This window comes from Nyctereutes procyonoides, unplaced genomic scaffold (genome assembly GCF_905146905.1).
Source record: "Nyctereutes procyonoides isolate TBG_1078 unplaced genomic scaffold, NYPRO_anot_genome, whole genome shotgun sequence".
Lineage (NCBI taxonomy): Eukaryota > Metazoa > Chordata > Mammalia > Carnivora > Canidae > Nyctereutes > Nyctereutes procyonoides.
In genome coordinates this window covers 25,747,361-25,766,949 of record NW_026575140.1, presented here as the reverse complement: position 1 = coordinate 25,766,949, position 19,589 = coordinate 25,747,361, and the positions used below count along the sequence as shown (strand labels likewise).

Here is a 19,589-nt window from a genome sequence, read left to right as displayed (position 1 = left end):
GTACTCTGTGGGGCATGTTTTCTTATGTACAGTTGCATGGATTGCTGCTACTTAGGAATGGCAGAGGGACTGGGATCATGCGTGCATATGTGTGTCTTTTTTCCCCCTATTCCCCAGCTCGGTCAGACAATCTGTTGAACAGTGTATGGGGCCATCCTGTCTGTTATTCTGCTTTCACTTCTAACCTTAAATTTCACTGATTACCTCCTTGACCTCAGTGAAGCTAGACCCCTGTTTAGATAGCTTTTGGAATGATAGTAGAGGCTAAAACTTAGTTCATGACGCTGCTGAATGTTTCTCCCTGAAACCCATCTGAAAAAAGACTGCTTGGGTTTTCTAGGTGACTTTGGGCAAGAAAATTTAATAGCACCTTCTATCTGAACCTCTGACTCATTGTCTTACGATTTTGCTCTTAAATCGAAGTTTCCACTGGACTCATTTGGTATTTGTGCCCAGCAGCTCTGTTCAAAAATAACTGCAGGCTATAAATAGAGACAGCAGTAGGAGTTAGGTACACTTCATTAAATTTGACAGTGTTCAGAAGAATCATTAGAGTATATAAAGAGAGAAAGGAATGTTGGTATAGGGTTGAATATTGATTCAGGAAAGTTGATATTTGTATTAGGTTGAACATTATATTACTGTTTCTCAAGTAAATTTCCCAAAGGTAGAAGTATCTTTTTCAAGTAGGTAAAATCTTGCTGCACAATTGCAGTAATGCAGCAGGCATCCTTTAGGAATCAATTTCCATAAATGATAAAAGTGCTTTGTTATCTGTTTTACTGTAAATTATGAGAGAAAAGCTTTCTCTCCCTGGCCTATTTAATTCTAGCTCTCTCACAAAGATACCAGATTGTGTGCTGCTTTTACTAGCACTAGACTCCTAGCATCTCAGGCTTGTCTCTGATCTAGATGCTATAGCTACACGGAGAAATAACTGTGTATAATAGCTCCAACTACTTACTGAGCATCGTGTGCCAGATCCTGTGCCAGCACTCTGTATACGTTATCCCTTTATCCTCACAGTGGCCCTCTCAGTTACTGTAAGGAACCCGGGGGGGGACAGGAGGTCAGTCACATAACAGTATGTGGCAGGGCCTGAGTCCAGAACTTACCTGCTTCATCACCACACTGTGCTCCCAATGGGACCCGTGTTGTTCTCGTTCCTTACTGGTTATTTCACTGCCGAGTGTTTATGCATGTACCCTGTTCCTTGGCAAGGAAGTACCAGTATTTTACTCGGTAATTACAAAATTCCATTCAGTTGGCATGTCCTTGCTGGCTGTTAAAATGGAATCTGATCTATCTAGATTTTGGCAACTTACAGCTTTTGAATAACTACCGAGCAGAATGTAAGAGGATGTGTAAAAATATATAACTGAGTAAGCAAATAGAGGGGAACTCAAGAATGCATGCAGAGTTAGAACAAAGAAGAGGTCACCAAAAATTTTGTTAATTTGAGTGATAAGGAAATAACAGTTATTTTCCTTCCCCCTTTCTAATCGATCTTCCCAGAATTTTATTTGCTTTGAAGTAAGCAATTTCAACACTTAGTTAGCTCTTGCCCCAGTAAGATTGATGTTGTGGAAGATCAACAGGGGTCGCATCTGGCCCTTCCTGCTAGCCTGGTGGAGTTGATACGTTACAAATGTTTTTGGAAGTAGTTGGGACATAGGTTTGTATGTTAATTATCTATAGTGGAGATGAGAAGGATCCATTTTTTAAGAAAAAGATTTTATTCATGAGAGACACACAAAGAGAGAGGCTGAGACATAGCCAGAGGTAGAAGCAAGCCTCCTGCAGGGAACCTGATGTGGGACTTGATGTGAGGACCCTGGGATCACGACCTGAGCCAAAGGCAGATGCTCAACCACTGAGCCATCCAGGTGCCCCAAGCAGGATCAATTTAAGAAAAGTAGATTTAAGAACTCTAATTCCTGCACCTATGACGTTTTATAGCCCTTTGTGAAAAGAGTTATATGAATTATAAGGATTGATTTGTTGCAGGAGTGGAATGAGCGAAGTGAGAGAACCATCTTGTAATAAAGATACCATAGCATTTACCCTGAGGAAATTTTTTCGGAGTGTCTCCTAGGAAATTGATGACAGGAAAGAAATCTGTTTTTAACTGCTTATAGATATTTCACTGAAGGAGGTAGAATCTTATATGTAGTGAACCTGTGTTAATAGAGAAAGGAAAAATTAGCAAATAGTGAAAAAATGTTAACATTTACCCTCTTGTTTCTGCTGCTCGGTACTGCTTGGAGATGTGGAAAGAGTCCCACCATATGTGTCTCCAAATCCTCCAGGGATGTTCCTGCTCACACAGAGTAAAACCCAAAGGCTTTCCCTGGTGCACAAGACCCTTTGTGTCATGTACACACACATGCACACGTGTATACAACATGCGAGCATTCCTCCTTTCTGACCTCACTTGGCATATTCCCTGCTGCCTTGGGCCGCTGAACAGCTGCCCTCAAGATAGCTGCATGGCTTGCTCCCCTGATGCCCTCGGATCTCTGTGTACACACCATCTTAACACACCATCTTATCAGAGGGTCGTTTATGCTTTATATAAAGTACACATGCATACTTACTGCCCATCTCTGTTCCATGCTCTGCTTTTATTGTTCTTCATAGCATTCCTGTATTGTTTTGGACTGTTCCCCCCGTCTAGAATGTAATCACTGTACCAGCAAGCTCTTGATCTGTTCCATGCATTGTGGTGCCCCCTGGCCTCCCCCCACCTCCCCTAGAGCCAACAACAGTGCCGGGAATACAGAAAGCACACTGTGAACATTTGTTCAATGAATTTACTTTGCTTGAGCCTGCACAGCTCTGACTTTGCCTTGCATGGAGAAAACACAAAATTCTGGAGCCTGCATTCAAAAAAATGAGTTAAATAGGAGAGAAATTATTCATACCATTATAGAAGAAATTAAACTGTGATGGAATGCTTTCAAGGAATTCGTTTTCTTGGTGCATTATCAAGTGGGATTCAGTGTGCACAGATCTAATGCATATTCGGCTCCCTAGGATGATTTTCACTGTTTTCACAAGACTTCAGGTATATTTCTATTATGCAAAGTAATCAGTTTATTAAATTGGACTATTGATGTAGTTATCAGAAAATGGTTCACAAATTCTCCCCAAAGGAGGTAGAAGTTTGTGGATACTCATAAGATTTGAATATGACATATTTCCAATGCGGTCTCTCCTTTGTCACAGTTGTAAAAGCATCATGAATTTTGTAATAACTTGTTTAGGAAAAAAATGAAATGTTCTTTTAAAACTTTAAGAACGTTTATCAATAGCATGAACATAGACACACAAATATGACACCACTTACTCCTCCAGTGTTGCATGCAAAATCATGACTCCAACGCTTTCTCTTTGAACCTAAAGATCCTTGTATGTTTTGATCACTGAGACCTGTGTGTAGCGCTGTCGAGACTGGATGCTTTTCGTGCTAGGGGATCATGATTTTCTTGAGCACCTCTAGGACCAATCCTCTGATTTGTAATCTCTGGATAGATACTGCAGTTTACTCTATATTTCCTATTTGGTTAACTTTTATTTTATCTTTTAGTCTTCTTCTGTTCTTGAAAGTCAACTGAAGTGTTGTTTGGTGTCTGACAGATGATCACCAAAATATATCAACTTCTTTTAGCTTTGAAAATTCTCAAAAAAAAAAAAAAAAAAAGAAAAGAAAAAAAAGAAAATTCTCTGATATGTTCTGGGTGCCTTCCATTGCATCACCTGGTATGAGACAAGCAGTTTTCCACATACATTATCACTTTTCACGTCTTGGTGAAATAGTTATGCATATACCTCACTTGGCTTTGAGGTGTTCACATTTAAGTTAAAATTCAATGGGATGTGTTGCCTAAGATTGGAGTGTATTTTCAGTGCATGAGCAGCCGCCATGTAAGCATGCTGACTTCGTGCCAATGTTCCTAGGCTGGCTGTGGGTACTGACCCCTGCAGTTGGCAAGGACCTGTTGACATCAAATGTAGGACACTTTTTATTTCAGAAATGTAAAAATGTGAAAAATTTGGGCTTTATTATCAAGGAAATGTATAATTGAAATTTTCATTTTAAACGTGAGGATGATCTGTTTTCATTGTCTTCTGTTAAAATTAACCTTAGTTACGTCTAGGTAAAGCCTGTGTTGGTCAAGTTTGTCTTGAAGTTCAGTAAATAATGTAGTCACTGGGTTGCTAACGTCAGACAGAAGAGGAAAGGATCACAGATAGCTTGAAACTGAGATTGTGCATTAAAGAAAATCTCTCTTTCCCCTTTCTGCTTTTGGGGATTCACCACACCTCTCATATTTGTGAGTGGGTTTTTCTGTTTTGTTCTCATGGTTGCTTTTTTCTCCCTCCTGTGCTTTCTTCTCTCTTCCCTTCTTCAGTCAGACCTTTATTTTTTTTTTTAATTTTACTTATTTATTCATGAGAGACAGAGAGAGAGAGGCAGAGACACAGACAGAAGGAGAAGCAGGCTCCATGCAGGGAGCCTGACGTGGGACTCAATCCCAGGTCTCCAGGACCACACCTTGGGCTGAAGGCGGCACCAAACCACTGAGCCACCCGGGCTACCCACTGTCAGACCTTTAGAACAGATTGTAGGAATTCAGATTTAGCTAGACTTTGGCCTGAAAGCCTTGGAAGTAAAACTAACACTGTTTTCATCTTTTTAATTTTAATATCACACTTCCCTTTTTTTTAATTAAAGATTTTATTTATTCACGAGAGACACACAGAGAGAGAGAAGCAGAGACACAGGCCGAGGGAGAAGCAGGCTCCAATGCAGGGAGCCCAACACGGGACTCAATCCCGGGTCTCCAGGATCATGTCCTGGGCCGAAGGCTGCAGTAAATCGCTGAGCCACCCGGGCTGCCCAATATCATACTTTCATTTCAAGGTCAAATATATATCCAGCTGACCCTTGAACAACATAGGTCCACCAATTAGTGGATTTTTTTTCAATAAATACGATGTAGTACTATAAATGTATTTTCTTTCCTTACGATTTTCTTAATAATATTTTCTCTTCTCTAGCTTAAGAATAATACTTAAGAATATACTGTAAGAATACAGCATATAATAGGAATACAAAATACATGCTAATCAACTATTATGTTCTTAGTAAGGCTTCTGGTCAACAGTAGGCTGTTAGTAGTTAAGTTGTGCGGGAGTCAGAAGGTAAATGCAGTTTTCAGTGGCATGGAGGTGACACCTCAATCCCTATGTTGTTCAAGGGCCAACTGTATTTTTTTTTTAATTCTAAGGTCAGTTATGTATATATTCCAGAATTAGTTAGGTATATCTATGCACTTACCTGCATAACATATTGCTAATAGCTCAATCTCTATTAGTCCTATTGGTTTCTAACCTTTGACTGCCCCAGTTGAAGTAGGTATAGGTCTTTCAAGTTTATGATATTCTTTCCATCCTTTATCATCTTTCATATATAATTTTTTGGCTACATTTGTTTTTCATTTCCTTTTCATTTCAAAATTCCTAGCCTTTCCCTGTGCCATGATTACTCTCTTTGTATCTTTTGTGTATATCAAATAAATTTGTGAGTTAAACATTAGATTTGATATGCGACTTGTTGATGGTTGATCTAAACTTTAATTTCCTCACATCTAATCCTTGAGATAATGTTTGGTCTCAGTGAATAGTTATTACTAATCATAATGCTTCATGTCGTATCCTGCTTATATTTTACAAAGCACTTCCATTTGGTTTCATGTAAGCCATCTCCTCCTGCAGAGGAGATGAGGTTCTAGGTTCAGGTAATAAGCAAGCAGTACAGCTGGGGTAGGACCCGAGTTTGGATACCCCTATACATGATTTTCATTTTGTTTGTGTTTGCTGTACTACTTTGCCTTTTTCACTGAAAGTTTTGGAAAGGTCTGTGTTAATAACAAATATCTTTATGTCTCCTTCTATAACTGGACAGTTTCCCTTTTTTGGTCCTATTGCCAAATGCTGGATGAAGGCTTTTGAGATTATGCCAGAAGTCATGAGAAGGGGTTCTTTGGTTAGTCCTTATAACCTTACTCCTGATGAGTTTGATGGACAGAAGTAGCATAATCTGGTTTCAACTTGCAAGCCTGCCTGAGTGAAGCTGCCCGGCTTGGTTGAAGTACACGTGCTGTCCCTCTAAACGCCTAGCCCACAGTAACCCTTCGTAGTCCTCCTGGCTTTGTAAGTTGCCATTCCCACTAAGATAAGATGTTGGGTTTCTGATCCAACTCTCTTCTTAGGTGAATGAAATGTTTACTAAAAGTTACTGTTACTGGCTTGGAGCAGGGGAGATGAGTAGTCAGCTCCAACCTTGGCTGCATGGACGTCTGTGCTTTGTCGTGGGTGCAGGGACCCTAACAGGCTTTCTGCTGCAGAAACTCAAACTCGATCACATATAATTTGTTGAGAAGGGGTAAGAATCATCAGTTTTCTTTTCTCTTCTCCAAAGTTTGGGAGCCTCTGGTGGGGCAAGTACTTGGGATTCCTACAGCGACCATTTCACCATTGAGACCTGCAAGGAGACAGACATGCTGAACTACCTCATCGAGTGTTTTGACCGAGTGGGAATAGAGGAAAAAAAAGCACCAAAGGTAATATGAACTAGATCCATTTAAAAACCCGCAAGAACCTGGTTATTTTTTGGATCAATAATCACTCCCCCCCCCCCCCCACCATAAGGAACATTCCTTCGTTTATTCGGTCAGAAAGATGGTCATCCAGCATGTGTTGTGTGCTAGGCACTGTGCTAGGAGCTCAGGGTGAACAAAACTTCAGTGAACAAAACAAAGAGCCCCACCCTCCCAGGACTCAACATCCTAGTGGAAGGAAGAAGTGACTGGGGGGAGGGGACACACAAGCACCATTGCCAGCAATGACTTACCTGGCCCTGACAGCGTCTGATAGTCTGTCACAAATATTTTAATAACTCACATTCGTGGAGTGCCTGTGGACTGCCGACGCTGTGCTCGGTCCACAGGGGCTCAGGTTCTCATGGTTGTTCAGTTAATCCAGTGTCAGATAGGTATTGTTTTTATTGTAGGAAGCAGCAGACAAACCTCAGAGAGATGGAGTGATTGTCTATAATCACATAAAAGTTACAAAAATGGGTTTAAACTCTGGAAGCTATGTTTTTTCTCTTGTTTCATGCTGACTTTATTATTTCATTCCCAGTTCATTGTCCACTTCTTGTTTTCCAAACTCATCCACTTGTCCACCTACTAGTGATACATTTGTGAAGGGCTCCTTTGGGGTTTGTTGCACTTAGAAAAGCAGAGAGTGGGCGCACCCTGCTGAGATTCCCGCTCAGGCACCTACGCTAGTTATACTCTCTCTTCTCTGACCATAGATTTCAGTGGAGGTAACATACATGGATGATACAGTTACTCTGGCTTGTTGATTATGAGTAGAGCAAGAGAAAAGCCTGCCATTTCCTGGAGACTAATGTCTCCTGACTCTTGTCAGTTTGCAGCAGTACAGGGTTATTTCGTTTGTTTTTGCAGAGTCCTAACCTCTGTCTTTTCTTTCAGATGTGCAGCCAGCCAGCAGTCAGCCAGCTTCTCAGCAACATCCGCTCACAGTGCATATCCCATACTGCGTTAGTCCTACAAGGTTCCCTCACACAACCAAGGTAGGGAAAACCATGTGCACTCATGTTAGCAGGGAGAAGACCCTGCCCATCAGTGGACATCTAGCTGTCCAGCTGAATTGTGCCACCTTGGATAACGCACTTTCTCACCTGGAAGGTGAAAGTGGTTGACTGGATGACCCCAGAGGTCCCTTTCCTTCTCTGAAACACTATGAATATAAAACAGCCTCTGTTTTTTTTTTTTTAATAAAAGTTCATTTTACTTAGGCTGTAACATGTAGATTATTTATTTAGTTTTAAAGCAAGCTTAATATATGGTTAACTTCGATTTATCTTCAACAACCTAAGAACAGAATAGCCTGAAGTTTTACTGTACTGGTTTAAGAAATCCTTTCTGGGGGGAAAAATCCATTCTATATAGAAACATTTATATTCTCCCAGTTTAAAGCTTTATAATTGAATCATTTTAGCCCATTAAAGACTTTTGAAATTTTGCATAGTATTCTGAAAAACATCATTTCATGATCCATTTCAACAAAACTCAATGCCACTTTCTCCAGTAATAAAAATAAACTTTTTTAAATTGTTACTTTTTAAATGACATGAAACTAAGGAAAATTGGTTGCTGATTTTAAAATCTTCATGTTTGGAGAAAACTATTCTGTGCCTTACTTTATGTTGCCATACCTTACAGAGAGTTCGGGTCTGGAGTCCACATCTGCCTCACTCAATTGGTTAAAGGCAGAAGAAGGCCCTTCTGTCCAGTTTGAGGTTTTTCTGCCATTATACTTTGTGTTGTTGCAAAAAGAGCTAATGATACTCATTTGTGAGTTTATCTAAGAACTGAGCATATTTCTTGAGAGTAATCTCCTGTAAGTTAACACTTTCACCTCCATTGACATGATCTATCCAGTAAAAAGCTGATAGGCTATCCAGGATCAAAAGGCAGAAGGACGGGTGGCTACAGACCATAGTTTCTAGTGAGTACAGTGTGAGGAGCACCTGGGTGCTGCTACTGCAGTTCACCAAGAACAGCCTTCTGAGACTTAGCTCCTCGGAGCTTTGGGATAAGTCTATGCTCGAAAATTGTAAGAAGCCAAAGTATATCAAAGTGATCATCTGTATCAATAAATAAGACTTCTATTTCTAGTCCACCTTCCAACTTTAGAAGTATACATCGTGCTGTTAAATGATAAAGCATTTCTAAAACGCTGTTGTCTATAGACCACTGTTGAAATACGTCAGCATCGAGGCAGGAAATTAGTATTTAGTTTAAAAGCAGTTCCTTGAAACCAGAGGAGATAGTTGAAAAAATGTTCAGGTTATCACTTTCCATGTATCATACAGTCATTTTCTGTTACTCAGTAATAGATAACAGTAGTAGAGCAGTTACATTGGGAATCACCTGAAGTATACTACATTATTGATTGTTTGGAGGGTCCCATGAAGGTTTCTAGTTCAATAAAAGCATTTGTATATTTCATTTCTTTTATGAAAATATCTGAAGGAAAAGTGATGTAAAAACATCTAAGGAAAAAATGTCAGAGTTACAACGTTTATTCATTCTGGTTGTTCTTATATTATTTTCTGTGCCAGAACCATATGTTTTTGAAAATTGTCAAAAAGGAAGAGGAAGAGGGTACCTGGCTGGCTCAGTCAGGAGAGCAGGTGACTCATGATCTCCCAGGGTTGTGAGTTCGAGTACCACATTGTGTATACAGATTACATAAATAAATAAACCTTAAAAGAAAAAGGAAGGAAAAGGATAAACATGGAGAAAAACCTAAAAAAATATTCTATGGTTAAAATTAAGAGTTTTATTTAACAGTCCTCAGCCATTGCTGATCTTTGCAATTGGATGTGGCATAAACAAGTAAAAGAGACATATGATGCTTCATCTTGGGGGGTAATGCTTTATTTTTAAAGGATTAAATGTGGGAAAAGATGAATTCTTTAAAATTTTCTATAGTCTCTTGTTAAAAAAAAAAAAGTGATTATTAACAATTTAAGAAGGGTCATCTTTTGCCTAAAACTGTTGTGTAGAATATCTGAGAGAGATTTAAAGTTTGAGTTTTGACCGGACACTTCTGCTGAGGTGACAGCCCATGCACTGTGTAGTCACATACTGATGAGCTGAGCCATTGCAGTCCTTGACTTTTGTGGGTTCGCAGGTCCATGCAGCAGCCATCCTTCCTGGTGCCGTATATGCTCTGCAGGAATCTCCCATATGGCTTCATGCAGGAATTGGTGAGAACCACTCACCAGGATGAAGAAGTGTTCAAGCAGGTGAGGTTTTGTGAGTTTGCTACTGAAACTTTTAGTCTAGGAGCTTCTGTGCCAAGGCTTAATTTCTAAAGACACCATATTTTGAAAACTTCTAGGGCAGCCCGTGTAGCTCAGCGGTTTAGCTCCTCCTTTTCTTTTTCTTTTTTTTTTTTTTTTAAACATTTTGCTTACAAAGATGAATTGCAAGGGAGTTCTTTTTTTTTTTAATTTATTCATAGAGACACACAGAGAGAGAGAGAGAGGGGCAGAGACACAGCAGAGGGAGAAGCAGGCTCCATGCAGGGAGCCCGATGTGGGACTCGATCCCGGGTCTCCAGGATCACGCCCCGGGCCGCAGGCGGTGCCAAACCACTGCGCCACTGGGGCTGCCCGGTTTAGCGCCTCCTTTGGCCCAGGGCGTGATCCTGGAGACCTGGAATCGAGTCCCATGTCGAACTCCCTGTATGGAGCCTGGTTCTCCCTCTGCCTCTCTCTCTCTCTCTCTGTCTCTCTGTGTCTCTTATGAATAAATAAAAATCTTAAAAAAAAAAAAAAAAAAGAAAACTCCTGTTTCACAATTTGAACATGCATGTGTTATTTGCTCAGAGAGATCTACCTGAACTTCTTTCTTGAGATAATCAGATTGACAGCTGCATTCAAATCATTTGTCTATTTCAAGCAGTCAAGCATAGAGCATTTTAACAAGTGCTAAGTGCTTGAGAGGTAAGAAGTATAAGGCCTTGTCCTTGATTTCAAGGAGCTTTTAACACAAGAATACCAAGAGATGGCATAAGACACAATGTGCATTTGCCAGTTGAGTCATATTGAAAATTAGTTCTCCAAGTTTACAAAAAAGAAATTAGTAAACCAGCAACAAAGTTAGTTCAGTGCAGTCTGCATACCACACAGAATCTTTTGTCTTTTCACCACTAAACTGGGAATGATGTCTCCTATCTTGCTAATTACTTCTTTCTTTAAGTATCATAATTTTTATCTCACTGTGAAGTCACGTGAAAATGCAGATATGGGATATTTAGTAATAAAGTTATTTCTTTAGTCTCGAGGGTTTCTTCCGAGGTGAAACTTCGGCTTCCATTTGGTTGGAATCTTCCCACCTGTGTTGTGATGTGAGCACTTTGTCACGGCAACTTTTGCACATGCAATTTCCCATGATGGAAGGATTTTTATGACATTTTCTTACAATTCACCATATGATTGTTTCTTTCTATACAGAAGAACAGAGGCAATAGCGATAAACGATACGATTCCTTTTCATCTGTATTTATAACTAATATTATTCATAACTATTAATTCTAAAGCCTTTGAAATCTCAGGAATTGTGTTTTTAGCAGTTTCCAAAATATTGTAAAAGAAGAATCCCAAAGCAAAACTCCAAGTTAGTATCATGATTGTGTCAGGAATTCATCAACTACTTTTCTTAGGTGATAGTCTTGTTGCAGGAATACTCAAGGCAGCATAGTGAGCTTTTCATCTCTGGAAGAAGTGAACTACGATGAAAATAGATAACTGTTGGGGCACCTGGGTGGTTCAGTCAATTAAGTGTCTGGCTCTTGATCTTGGTCATGGAATCAAGTCCTGTGTCAAGTCTCCATGCTGGGCATGGAGACTACTTAAGAAAAAAAGAAAAGAAAGAAAAGAAGTAACCATCTTGGAAGGTTTAAGTGGTGCCCTTTGTTGTATGTATGATGTGCATTAATTAGAATACTTGTCCGAGGCACCTAGTTGGCTCAATCAGTGGAGTGTGTGACTCTTGATCTTGGGGTTGTTTGAGCCCCACATTGGATGTGGAGATATCTTAAATAAAATCTTTTAAAAAAATTAGAATACTTCCCCTATTATACCAGACATCATTTGAGGAACTCAGCTTTAGCTCTATAAAATCAGCCCAGTGATCAGCTAAAAGGTGTGTTACTCCTATTTTATTTATAAAGAAACTTACACAGAGGTTATGAAGTGCCTCTTTAAAAAAAATTGAGATGAAATCCATGTAACATAAAATGAACCAATCCAAGGATGCCTGGATACTCAGTGGTTGAGCGTCTGCCTTCAGCTCAGGGTGTGATCCTGGGTCCGGGGATCAAGTCCCGCATCGGGCTCCCTTCAAGGAGCCTGCTTCTCTGTCTATGTCTCTGCCTCTCTCTCTGTGTCTCTCACGAGTAAATTTAAAAGAAATCTTTAAAAAAAAAAATTAACTGGGCAGCCACCGTGGCACAGCGGTTTAACACCGCCTGCAGCCCGGGGTGTGATCCTGGAGACCCGGAATCGAGTCCCACATTGGGCTTCCTGCATGGAGTCTGCTTCTCCCTCTGCCTGTGTCTCTGCCTCTCTCTCTCTCTCTCTCTCTCTGTGTCTCTCATGAATAATTAAATAATTTTAAAAATAAAAAAAATTAACCAATCCAGTGCCATTTAGTGCATTCACAGTGTTGTGCACCCACTGTTTTTTTTTTTTCCTTAGAGAGAGAGAGCCAGGAGGGAGAGGCAGAGAGAGAAAATCTTAAGTGGAGCCCATCTCGAGGCTTGATCTCATGACTCTGAGATCACAACCTGAGCTGAAATCAAGAGTCTGTCGCTTAACCAACTGAGCCACCCAGGCGCCTCCACTATTTCTTTCTAATCATAGTATTTTGATGCCTTTTCTGCCACTCACTCCAGAACACTTCTCCTTGTCTGTCTACATGTTATCATGTGTTTTTTTCTAGACAGAAAGGACGAGTGAATTGAAAACAGCATTTCACCTTTTTGTCTTAAGAGTTTGGCACGTGTGAACTATTAAATCTATTTAACTATTAAGTCTTCTTTTAATATTGGAAATATTCACAGATAAATAAATAGAAATAAATAGCTAGAATTTAGGGTTGGAGATGAATACTTGTATTTTTTGTCGTTGCTCGAAGGTGTATATTTGAAAACAAGAGAGTCATTTAAAAAATGGAAGTCACACAAATAGTATAATGCTTGACTATTTGAAAAATATTATAGTTAGTAATACCTTGTCTCTTGTAAATGAAATCCTACCTGCCAAAGAGGGTAAGTCTACTAGAAAATGTAAAGATGTTTTGCTTTATAGCATTCTGAGAAAAAAAATGTTGAGATTTTTCTAGATGAACCAATTATAAAATTTATTTTGATGATTTGAGTTGTATTTTTCTTGATTGTAATTTTGTCATTCCCCCATCCCTATGTGTAAGCTTTACCTATCCATTTTTAGCTTAGCTTCTGATAGCATGTTGTTACTTCTACCCTGATGGTTTAACTTGCAAAAACTGGTATGATCTCTTCCAGAGCTATCTTGTTATCTCAAGACACTCCACAGACACTTTGTAATCAGGGCACCTTTTTAATTTTTTTAAATCCTGTGTTCCTTAAATGACCAAGCTGCTCAATATAATGGGATGAAATTAGAAGGAAAGGGAATTTTTTAGATTTTCTGGTGGCTTTATAGAGCACTCCCATTTCAACTTGTTGGTATTCGGATTGTCAGCTGTTGTTTATACCATCTTCTACTTGATACTGGTCTTAAACCAACTCCCTAAATGAGTCAGTCAGTTAGTGCGTTGTGACATTGTAGATGAGCTGTGCGCAAATCTTGCATGGAGAAAACGTGCCCTGGTGTTGATGGTAAACTTATAAAAATAAGTATGAGTGCCCGTAAGCTCTGGCATCATATTAGTGTATTAATTATACCACAAATGGAGGTAAGTCATTCTAGTCAAGTTTCTTTTTGCATTTTCAACATTTACCAGCTGTTTGCTTTACGTAGTTACGGTTGATATAATGATAATGATATCCATTACTGGTTTGTTTTTCTTGTTCTTTTCCAAATAAACACAGAAAGATGGAAAAAAATCAGATGAAAGTGGGAAAGTGTGAAGAATTTTTTAAGATACTGATAGAGTTTCTTTACAGATTGTAGGTGCTTGGTAATCAGAAACCTATTTATTGCCAAGATAGAATTTAGTTGATTAGGACGAGGACCCCTGGGGACTCCTATAGTATAGACTCAAAAACTGTGAGTTTCTTCTGAGTTACTCCGAGTCCTTCCAGAGAATTAGGGCTCACCAGATCCTGTTACTTCTGGAAAAGTCAGCTATATTACTTTATGATTATCCTTGTCGAAGGATAGAGCCACACTCTGTGGCTGGATACTAGACTCTTTTATAAACAAAACAGCTTTTCTTTGGGGGAAGGTAGAAATGCCTAGACATTCAGATTCAGCACTTTATTTAACATGCCTCCTGAAGTTTTCTGAAGTTTTCCTAAATTTACATTTCCGATCTTTTTTTTTTTCTTACAGATCTTTATCCCCATTTTACAAGGCCTGGCTCTCGCTGCCAAAGAGTGCTCCCTCGATAGTGACTACTTTAAGTACCCCCTCATGGTAAACCTTTGTTCTTTTTCTTTAAGACATTCAGTAGACACTTTCTTCCAGCTGAATTGAGCATACACTTTTCTTTCAGGTAATCAGCTGTGTATTCACATTTAAAACCTGAAAGTATTGTCTTAGCCATGTAGTGTTTGGTGTGCAGTGAGAGGCATCAGGGAAGAGCGGGAGCAGCCTAGGACAGATTCCACACATGCGAGCCCTAGTAGGGAGAATCAGTGCTGCAAGTGCCAGAATGCACTTTGCACTTTGCTTGACCATATAGCTCATGTAAATGATGCCACTTGCTGATATCCTTCTGATACTCCTGGCAATTGGGCATACCGTAACTGGAATGAAATTTTGTTGTTTAAAAAAAACATGATTTTAAATGCAAGTAAAAAGGCAGACTTCTAGGGCACCAGGTGACTCAGTGGTTGAGCAGCTGCCTTCTGCTCGGCTCAGGTCATGATCTCAGGGTCCCAGGGTCGAGTCCTGCATTGCTCTCCCTGCAGGAAGTCTGCTTCTCCCTCTGCCTATGTCTCTGCCAGTCTCTGTATTTCTTATGAATAAATAAATTAAAATCTTTTTTTTTTAAGATTTTATGATTTTATTTATTTATTCATGAGAGACACAGAGAGAGAGAGAGAGAGAGAGAGAGAGAGGCAGAGACACAGGGAGAGGGAGAAGCAGGCTCCATGCAGGGAGCTTGACGTGGGACTCGATCCCCGGTCTCCAGAATCACACCCTAGGCTGCAGGCGGCGCTAAACAGCTGCGCCACCGGGGCCGCCCTCTTTTCTTCTTCTTCTTTTTTTTTTTTTGAAGATAGATTTAAACTAGGAAATGTAATCCAGTTTTATGCAATGACTTTCTACAGAAAAATCTCATAGCAATGTTCTTGTTCCCCTCCCCCATGTCCTTGAAGCTTCCTGTGGAAAGCAGACCTGCTCAGCTCCTTTCGGCACCTACAACAAGCATAAATTGTGGACAACCTTTGCCCCACATTCTCACGGAGGGCCTTGACTGCTGTGAATATACCAGAAGCAGGCAGAAAAGATACTTTTCTGAATTGGCTTCTTGGAAATTTGGGGAGAAAAACACTTTGACGTCTGACTAAATATTTTTCACTCTAGAATATGAAGGAAAAGGGGTTCCTGGGTGGCTCAGTCTATTAAGCAGCTGCCTTGAGCTCAGGTCATGATCCTGGGGTCCTGGAATCAAACCCCACATTGGGCTCCCTGCTCAGTGGGGAAGTCTGCTTCCCCCTCTCCCTCTGCCTCTGTGATCTCTCTTGCTCACTTTCAAATAAATAAAATCTTTAAAAAAAATAGAATATGAAGGAGAAAATCAAAAATCAAAATACAAAATTAGCTAATATAATGAATAAATATAATCTTGTATAAATTGAGGCCCTGGTTAAATCTATATTTTTATTTCGGTTGTTCCTTTTACTCTACTGACTTAATTCCATTTTACCATTAAGTCAGTACTCACTGATGACCTAGGCTGTGCCAGACACTGGGAATGATTAGACAAGGCACCTCTCTACTAGTTGCTCCTGACCCACTGCTAACCTTAAGGCCACAAAAGCACAAATCATCACACCATGATAAGTGCTAACACAGAGGTATACACAAAGGGTGCATATCTCAGTTTTAATCAAAATGGAGCTAAGAGACTAAGATAGTGCTGGGAAATTAGAAGGCAAAAAAATAACTTTGAATGGATGTATGTCTGGGCTCTTCCTACTGCCCATGCCATTCGAGTTTCTAATAAAATTTTGTTAATCTCTATGCATTATTCTGTGTGTGCCAGATGAAAGGAAGTGAAGCCATCTGATTGTTTGAGCTCAGTGATGAAATATTTGAGTGCACATTAATTATCAGCAGATGATGTAAATGTTCCTTCACAGAATTGTTAGCTTTTCTGTTGCAGTCTAAACTGGCTCGATGTTTCAGCTTTTGGGTCAGATATCAACAAAATGTTCTTCTTGGTCAAAAGACAAAGGCCTCCATTATGACAGACAATAGTTTTATTTTGTACCATTATTGATGCTCATACAGCCAAGGGAGTGCAGAAGGACAATGGGAGCAGGAAGAGGAAGACCACTGGAGCTAGAGTCAGAAACAACTGTGATTATTCTCTGGCTCAGTGCATCCTAATGCTGTCATATCCTGGGATTACCTGCAGATTTTTTTTTTTAATTTCTTTTTTTTAAATTTTTATTTATATATTTATGATAGTCACAGAGAGAGAGAGGCAGAGACACAGGCAGAGGGAGAAGCAGGCTCCATGCATCAGGAGCCTGATGTAGGATTCGATCCCGGGTCTCCAGGATCGCGCCCTGGGCCAAAGGCAGGCGCCAAACCGCTGCGCCACCCAGGGATCCCCGACCTGCAGATTTTTTTAAAACACCTGATGCCTAGCTTCCCATACACTGTGATTCTGTACATTGTGGGTGTGGTAAGGATGGGGCCTGGCATTGGGCCTTCCAACCTCCCCCGGTGATCTTAATGGACAGCACGGTTTGAGAACCCCTGCACTGCTCAGTGAGAACCTTTCCTTCTCAGAGGCACCTCAAAGACATGTCAGTGCCTAAATGCACTGACTCAGAAGCAGCTTCTGTTGGCTGGCTTAGGAATTCTGGTGGCTATGTTCACAGCACAGAAAATTAAATTCACTCTTTGGTTGGAATACACAGCTGTGTTAAACTGTGTTTATGTCCCTAAAAGCTCTTTTTCCTGATTCTCTAATGTAAAAATGATTGGAGCTCCAAAGGAAAATGTTGGAGTTGTCAAAAATATCAGAGCTCTTGAAACCAAGTAATACTTTTAAACATGTTCTGAATTTGGTACCTTATTAGGTAGTAATTATTTATAGTTTAGCACTGGCAAGACTAGCCATCTAGAGTTTATGAAGCATATCTTTGACATGGAAAGATGTTATGTGAAAAAAAAAATCACTTTTTGTAAAAATATATGCATTGAAAAAAAATATATATGCATTGATTTCAATGTGTATATGTACAAAAATATGTCTGGAAAGCTGTAAACCAAGATATCAGTAGAGGTTATCTCTTAGGGTAAATTTTATGGGTGATTCTTAGTTTCATTTTGTATTTCTGTTTTATCTGAACATTTTTTTATGATGTGCAGGTGTTAACTTATCAGAAAAGCAGTAAAGCTGTTAGTATTTTGGAAGGAATGTATATGTATTTATAACAGCATTAAAGCTGTTCCTTGGTGTTATACATAGCAGTCAGTTTAAGATGGAATACATTTAAATGACACTTTCTGATCATAAATAAATAGATAAATCAATAAATGACATGTCTGATCTTATTTCTAGGCTTTAGGTGAGCTTTGTGAAACCAAGTTTGGGAAGACGCACCCCGTGTGCAATTTGGTGAGTGCTTCCCCGATGGACTTGCACATATTCAATGAATGTGTAACTCAGAAGATATCCCTTTAAAGTAACATTATGTGAAAAAACAGCCCTTAGAGGACATTTTAGATTAGATGCAGGTAACACGTCTGGGTGGCTCTCAGTTAAATTGGTTAACCCTGTGTGTGTTACTGTGTAAGATGAAGTTATTTATTTTCTTCTGTGATTTTTGTACAAGTATTATGCAACTAGGAATAAATCCTATGGGAAAATTTAGTTGAGTCCTTTGATAGTGTAAAAATAGTTCATCTGAACTCTATCAAAGAGCTTCTCGAAACATCAGAATTAAAAGACTATCTTGTGAAAAAAAAAAAAAAGACTATCTTGTGAAAATATAGAGGATTTGGAGGCTTTTCCCCCTTCATCTGAGATGAGAAAATACCAACAGAGATCCTAGGATTCTAGCACATTTGCAAGCTTTGGGTTTTTGTGTTAACCATCAGCCATTGTACTGATGGCTGAGAACCAGCTGAACAGGTTGGCTGTTGAGAACTCTGTTCATGACATTTTTCCCTCACTTGCTGGCTTAGTAGTTTGACTCGCTTCTTCTATTTTTTGCGCAGGTGGCTTCTTTGCCCTTGTGGTTGCCGAAATCCTTAAGCCCTGGCTCTGGGCGGGAGCTGCAGAGACTGTCTTATTTGGGAGCTTTCTTTAGTTTCTCAGTCTTTGCGGAAGATGACGTAAGTACAGTGGCCATTTGGACTTTGCTGCTCTTATGTTCAGATTCCTTCCCAAACAAACATTATATATCAATGGAATTTTACCCTTCTCTTTCCAGGCTAAAGTGGTTGAAAAATATTTCTCAGGGCCTGCCATTACCCTGGAAAACACTCGCGTGGTCAGCCAATCACTGCAGCATTACTTGGAGCTGGGAAGGGTAGGTGTTTGGTAAATTAATTCAAAGGACAAGTAACAGAGAGTTGTATATATATATAACCTGTGTTATATATATGCCACAGTACTATGTCACAACACAGTACTATGTGGTATCACTGGGCACTGGTTTTGAGGCTAGTGGCCATGCTCTGTCTCTATCCTCTCTCTCTCATAGGCTTGTAAAACCTAAAAGTGAGCGAGTGCTGTTAGTTTGCACATACTCCTTGATGACTCATGTGTCCCAAGTATAGATTGATAGTCTTAAGTCCTGAGACTTTCAGCAGCAAAATTATGGACTAATGACGTGTAGTTAAGGTAATTTTGATCCTGTCCTGAAAAGACCATAGCAAGGGCCATTTTATTAAAACTATAACTACCTGCCTCCCCCACTCCAGAGAGAAGGGGGGGAAAAAGCCTCACTGTTCTTGAAGTCAAAAGGAATAGTTTTTAAAATTGAGTCTTAATTTTTTTTTCTTCTTTTCTAAAATAAATTCCAGCAAGAGCTTTTCAAGATTCTGCATAGTATTCTGTTAAACGGTGAGACCCGTGAGGCCGCTCTTGGTTACATGGCAGCTGTCGTCAATGCCAATATGAAGAAAGCACAGATGCAGGTAGGATTCCAAAAGACTTTTTTTATTGATTCACTAAATTCATTCATCTAACTTGTACTTACTCGGTACCAACCAGGTATTGTTCTAGGAAATGGAGACATTATATATTGAGCAGGATAGAAGGACTTCCTACCTCTGTGCCACCTATGTTCCAAAGGCTAAATGAGTAGACGTATAAATATATTATTTCAAGGGCACCTGGGTGGCTCAGGCAGTTAAGCTTCTGCGTTTGGCTCTGGTCACAATCCCAGGGTCCTGGGATTGAGCCCCTCATTGGACTCCCTTCTTGGCGGGGAGCCTGCTTCTTCCTCTCCGTCTTCTGATCCCCCTGCTTGTGCTCTTTCTCCCTCTCTGTCAAATAAATAAAATCTTAAATAAAAATATT

General features: G+C 39.8%; 1 protein-coding gene and 1 pseudogene across 3 annotated transcripts in view; one reads left to right on the top strand and one right to left on the bottom strand.

Moving 5' to 3' along the window:
* The window catches only part of UBE4B (ubiquitination factor E4B), a 124,667-nt gene that overhangs the window by 68,874 nt on the left and 36,204 nt on the right, over positions 1-19,589 (top strand). For all 3 annotated transcript variants that reach the window (XM_055305180.1, XM_055305178.1, XM_055305179.1), the window contains 8 exons: positions 6,488-6,629; positions 7,566-7,666; positions 9,796-9,910; positions 14,207-14,290; positions 17,622-17,678; positions 18,281-18,397; positions 18,496-18,594; positions 19,091-19,204. In XM_055305180.1, the coding sequence (XP_055161155.1) occupies positions 6,488-6,629; positions 7,566-7,666; positions 9,796-9,910; positions 14,207-14,290; positions 17,622-17,678; positions 18,281-18,397; positions 18,496-18,594; positions 19,091-19,204 (829 nt within the window). The remainder of the gene's footprint in view (positions 1-6,487; positions 6,630-7,565; positions 7,667-9,795; positions 9,911-14,206; positions 14,291-17,621; positions 17,679-18,280; positions 18,398-18,495; positions 18,595-19,090; positions 19,205-19,589) is intronic.
* LOC129496829 (DNA repair protein XRCC2-like) lies at positions 7,964-9,557 on the bottom strand (annotated as a pseudogene).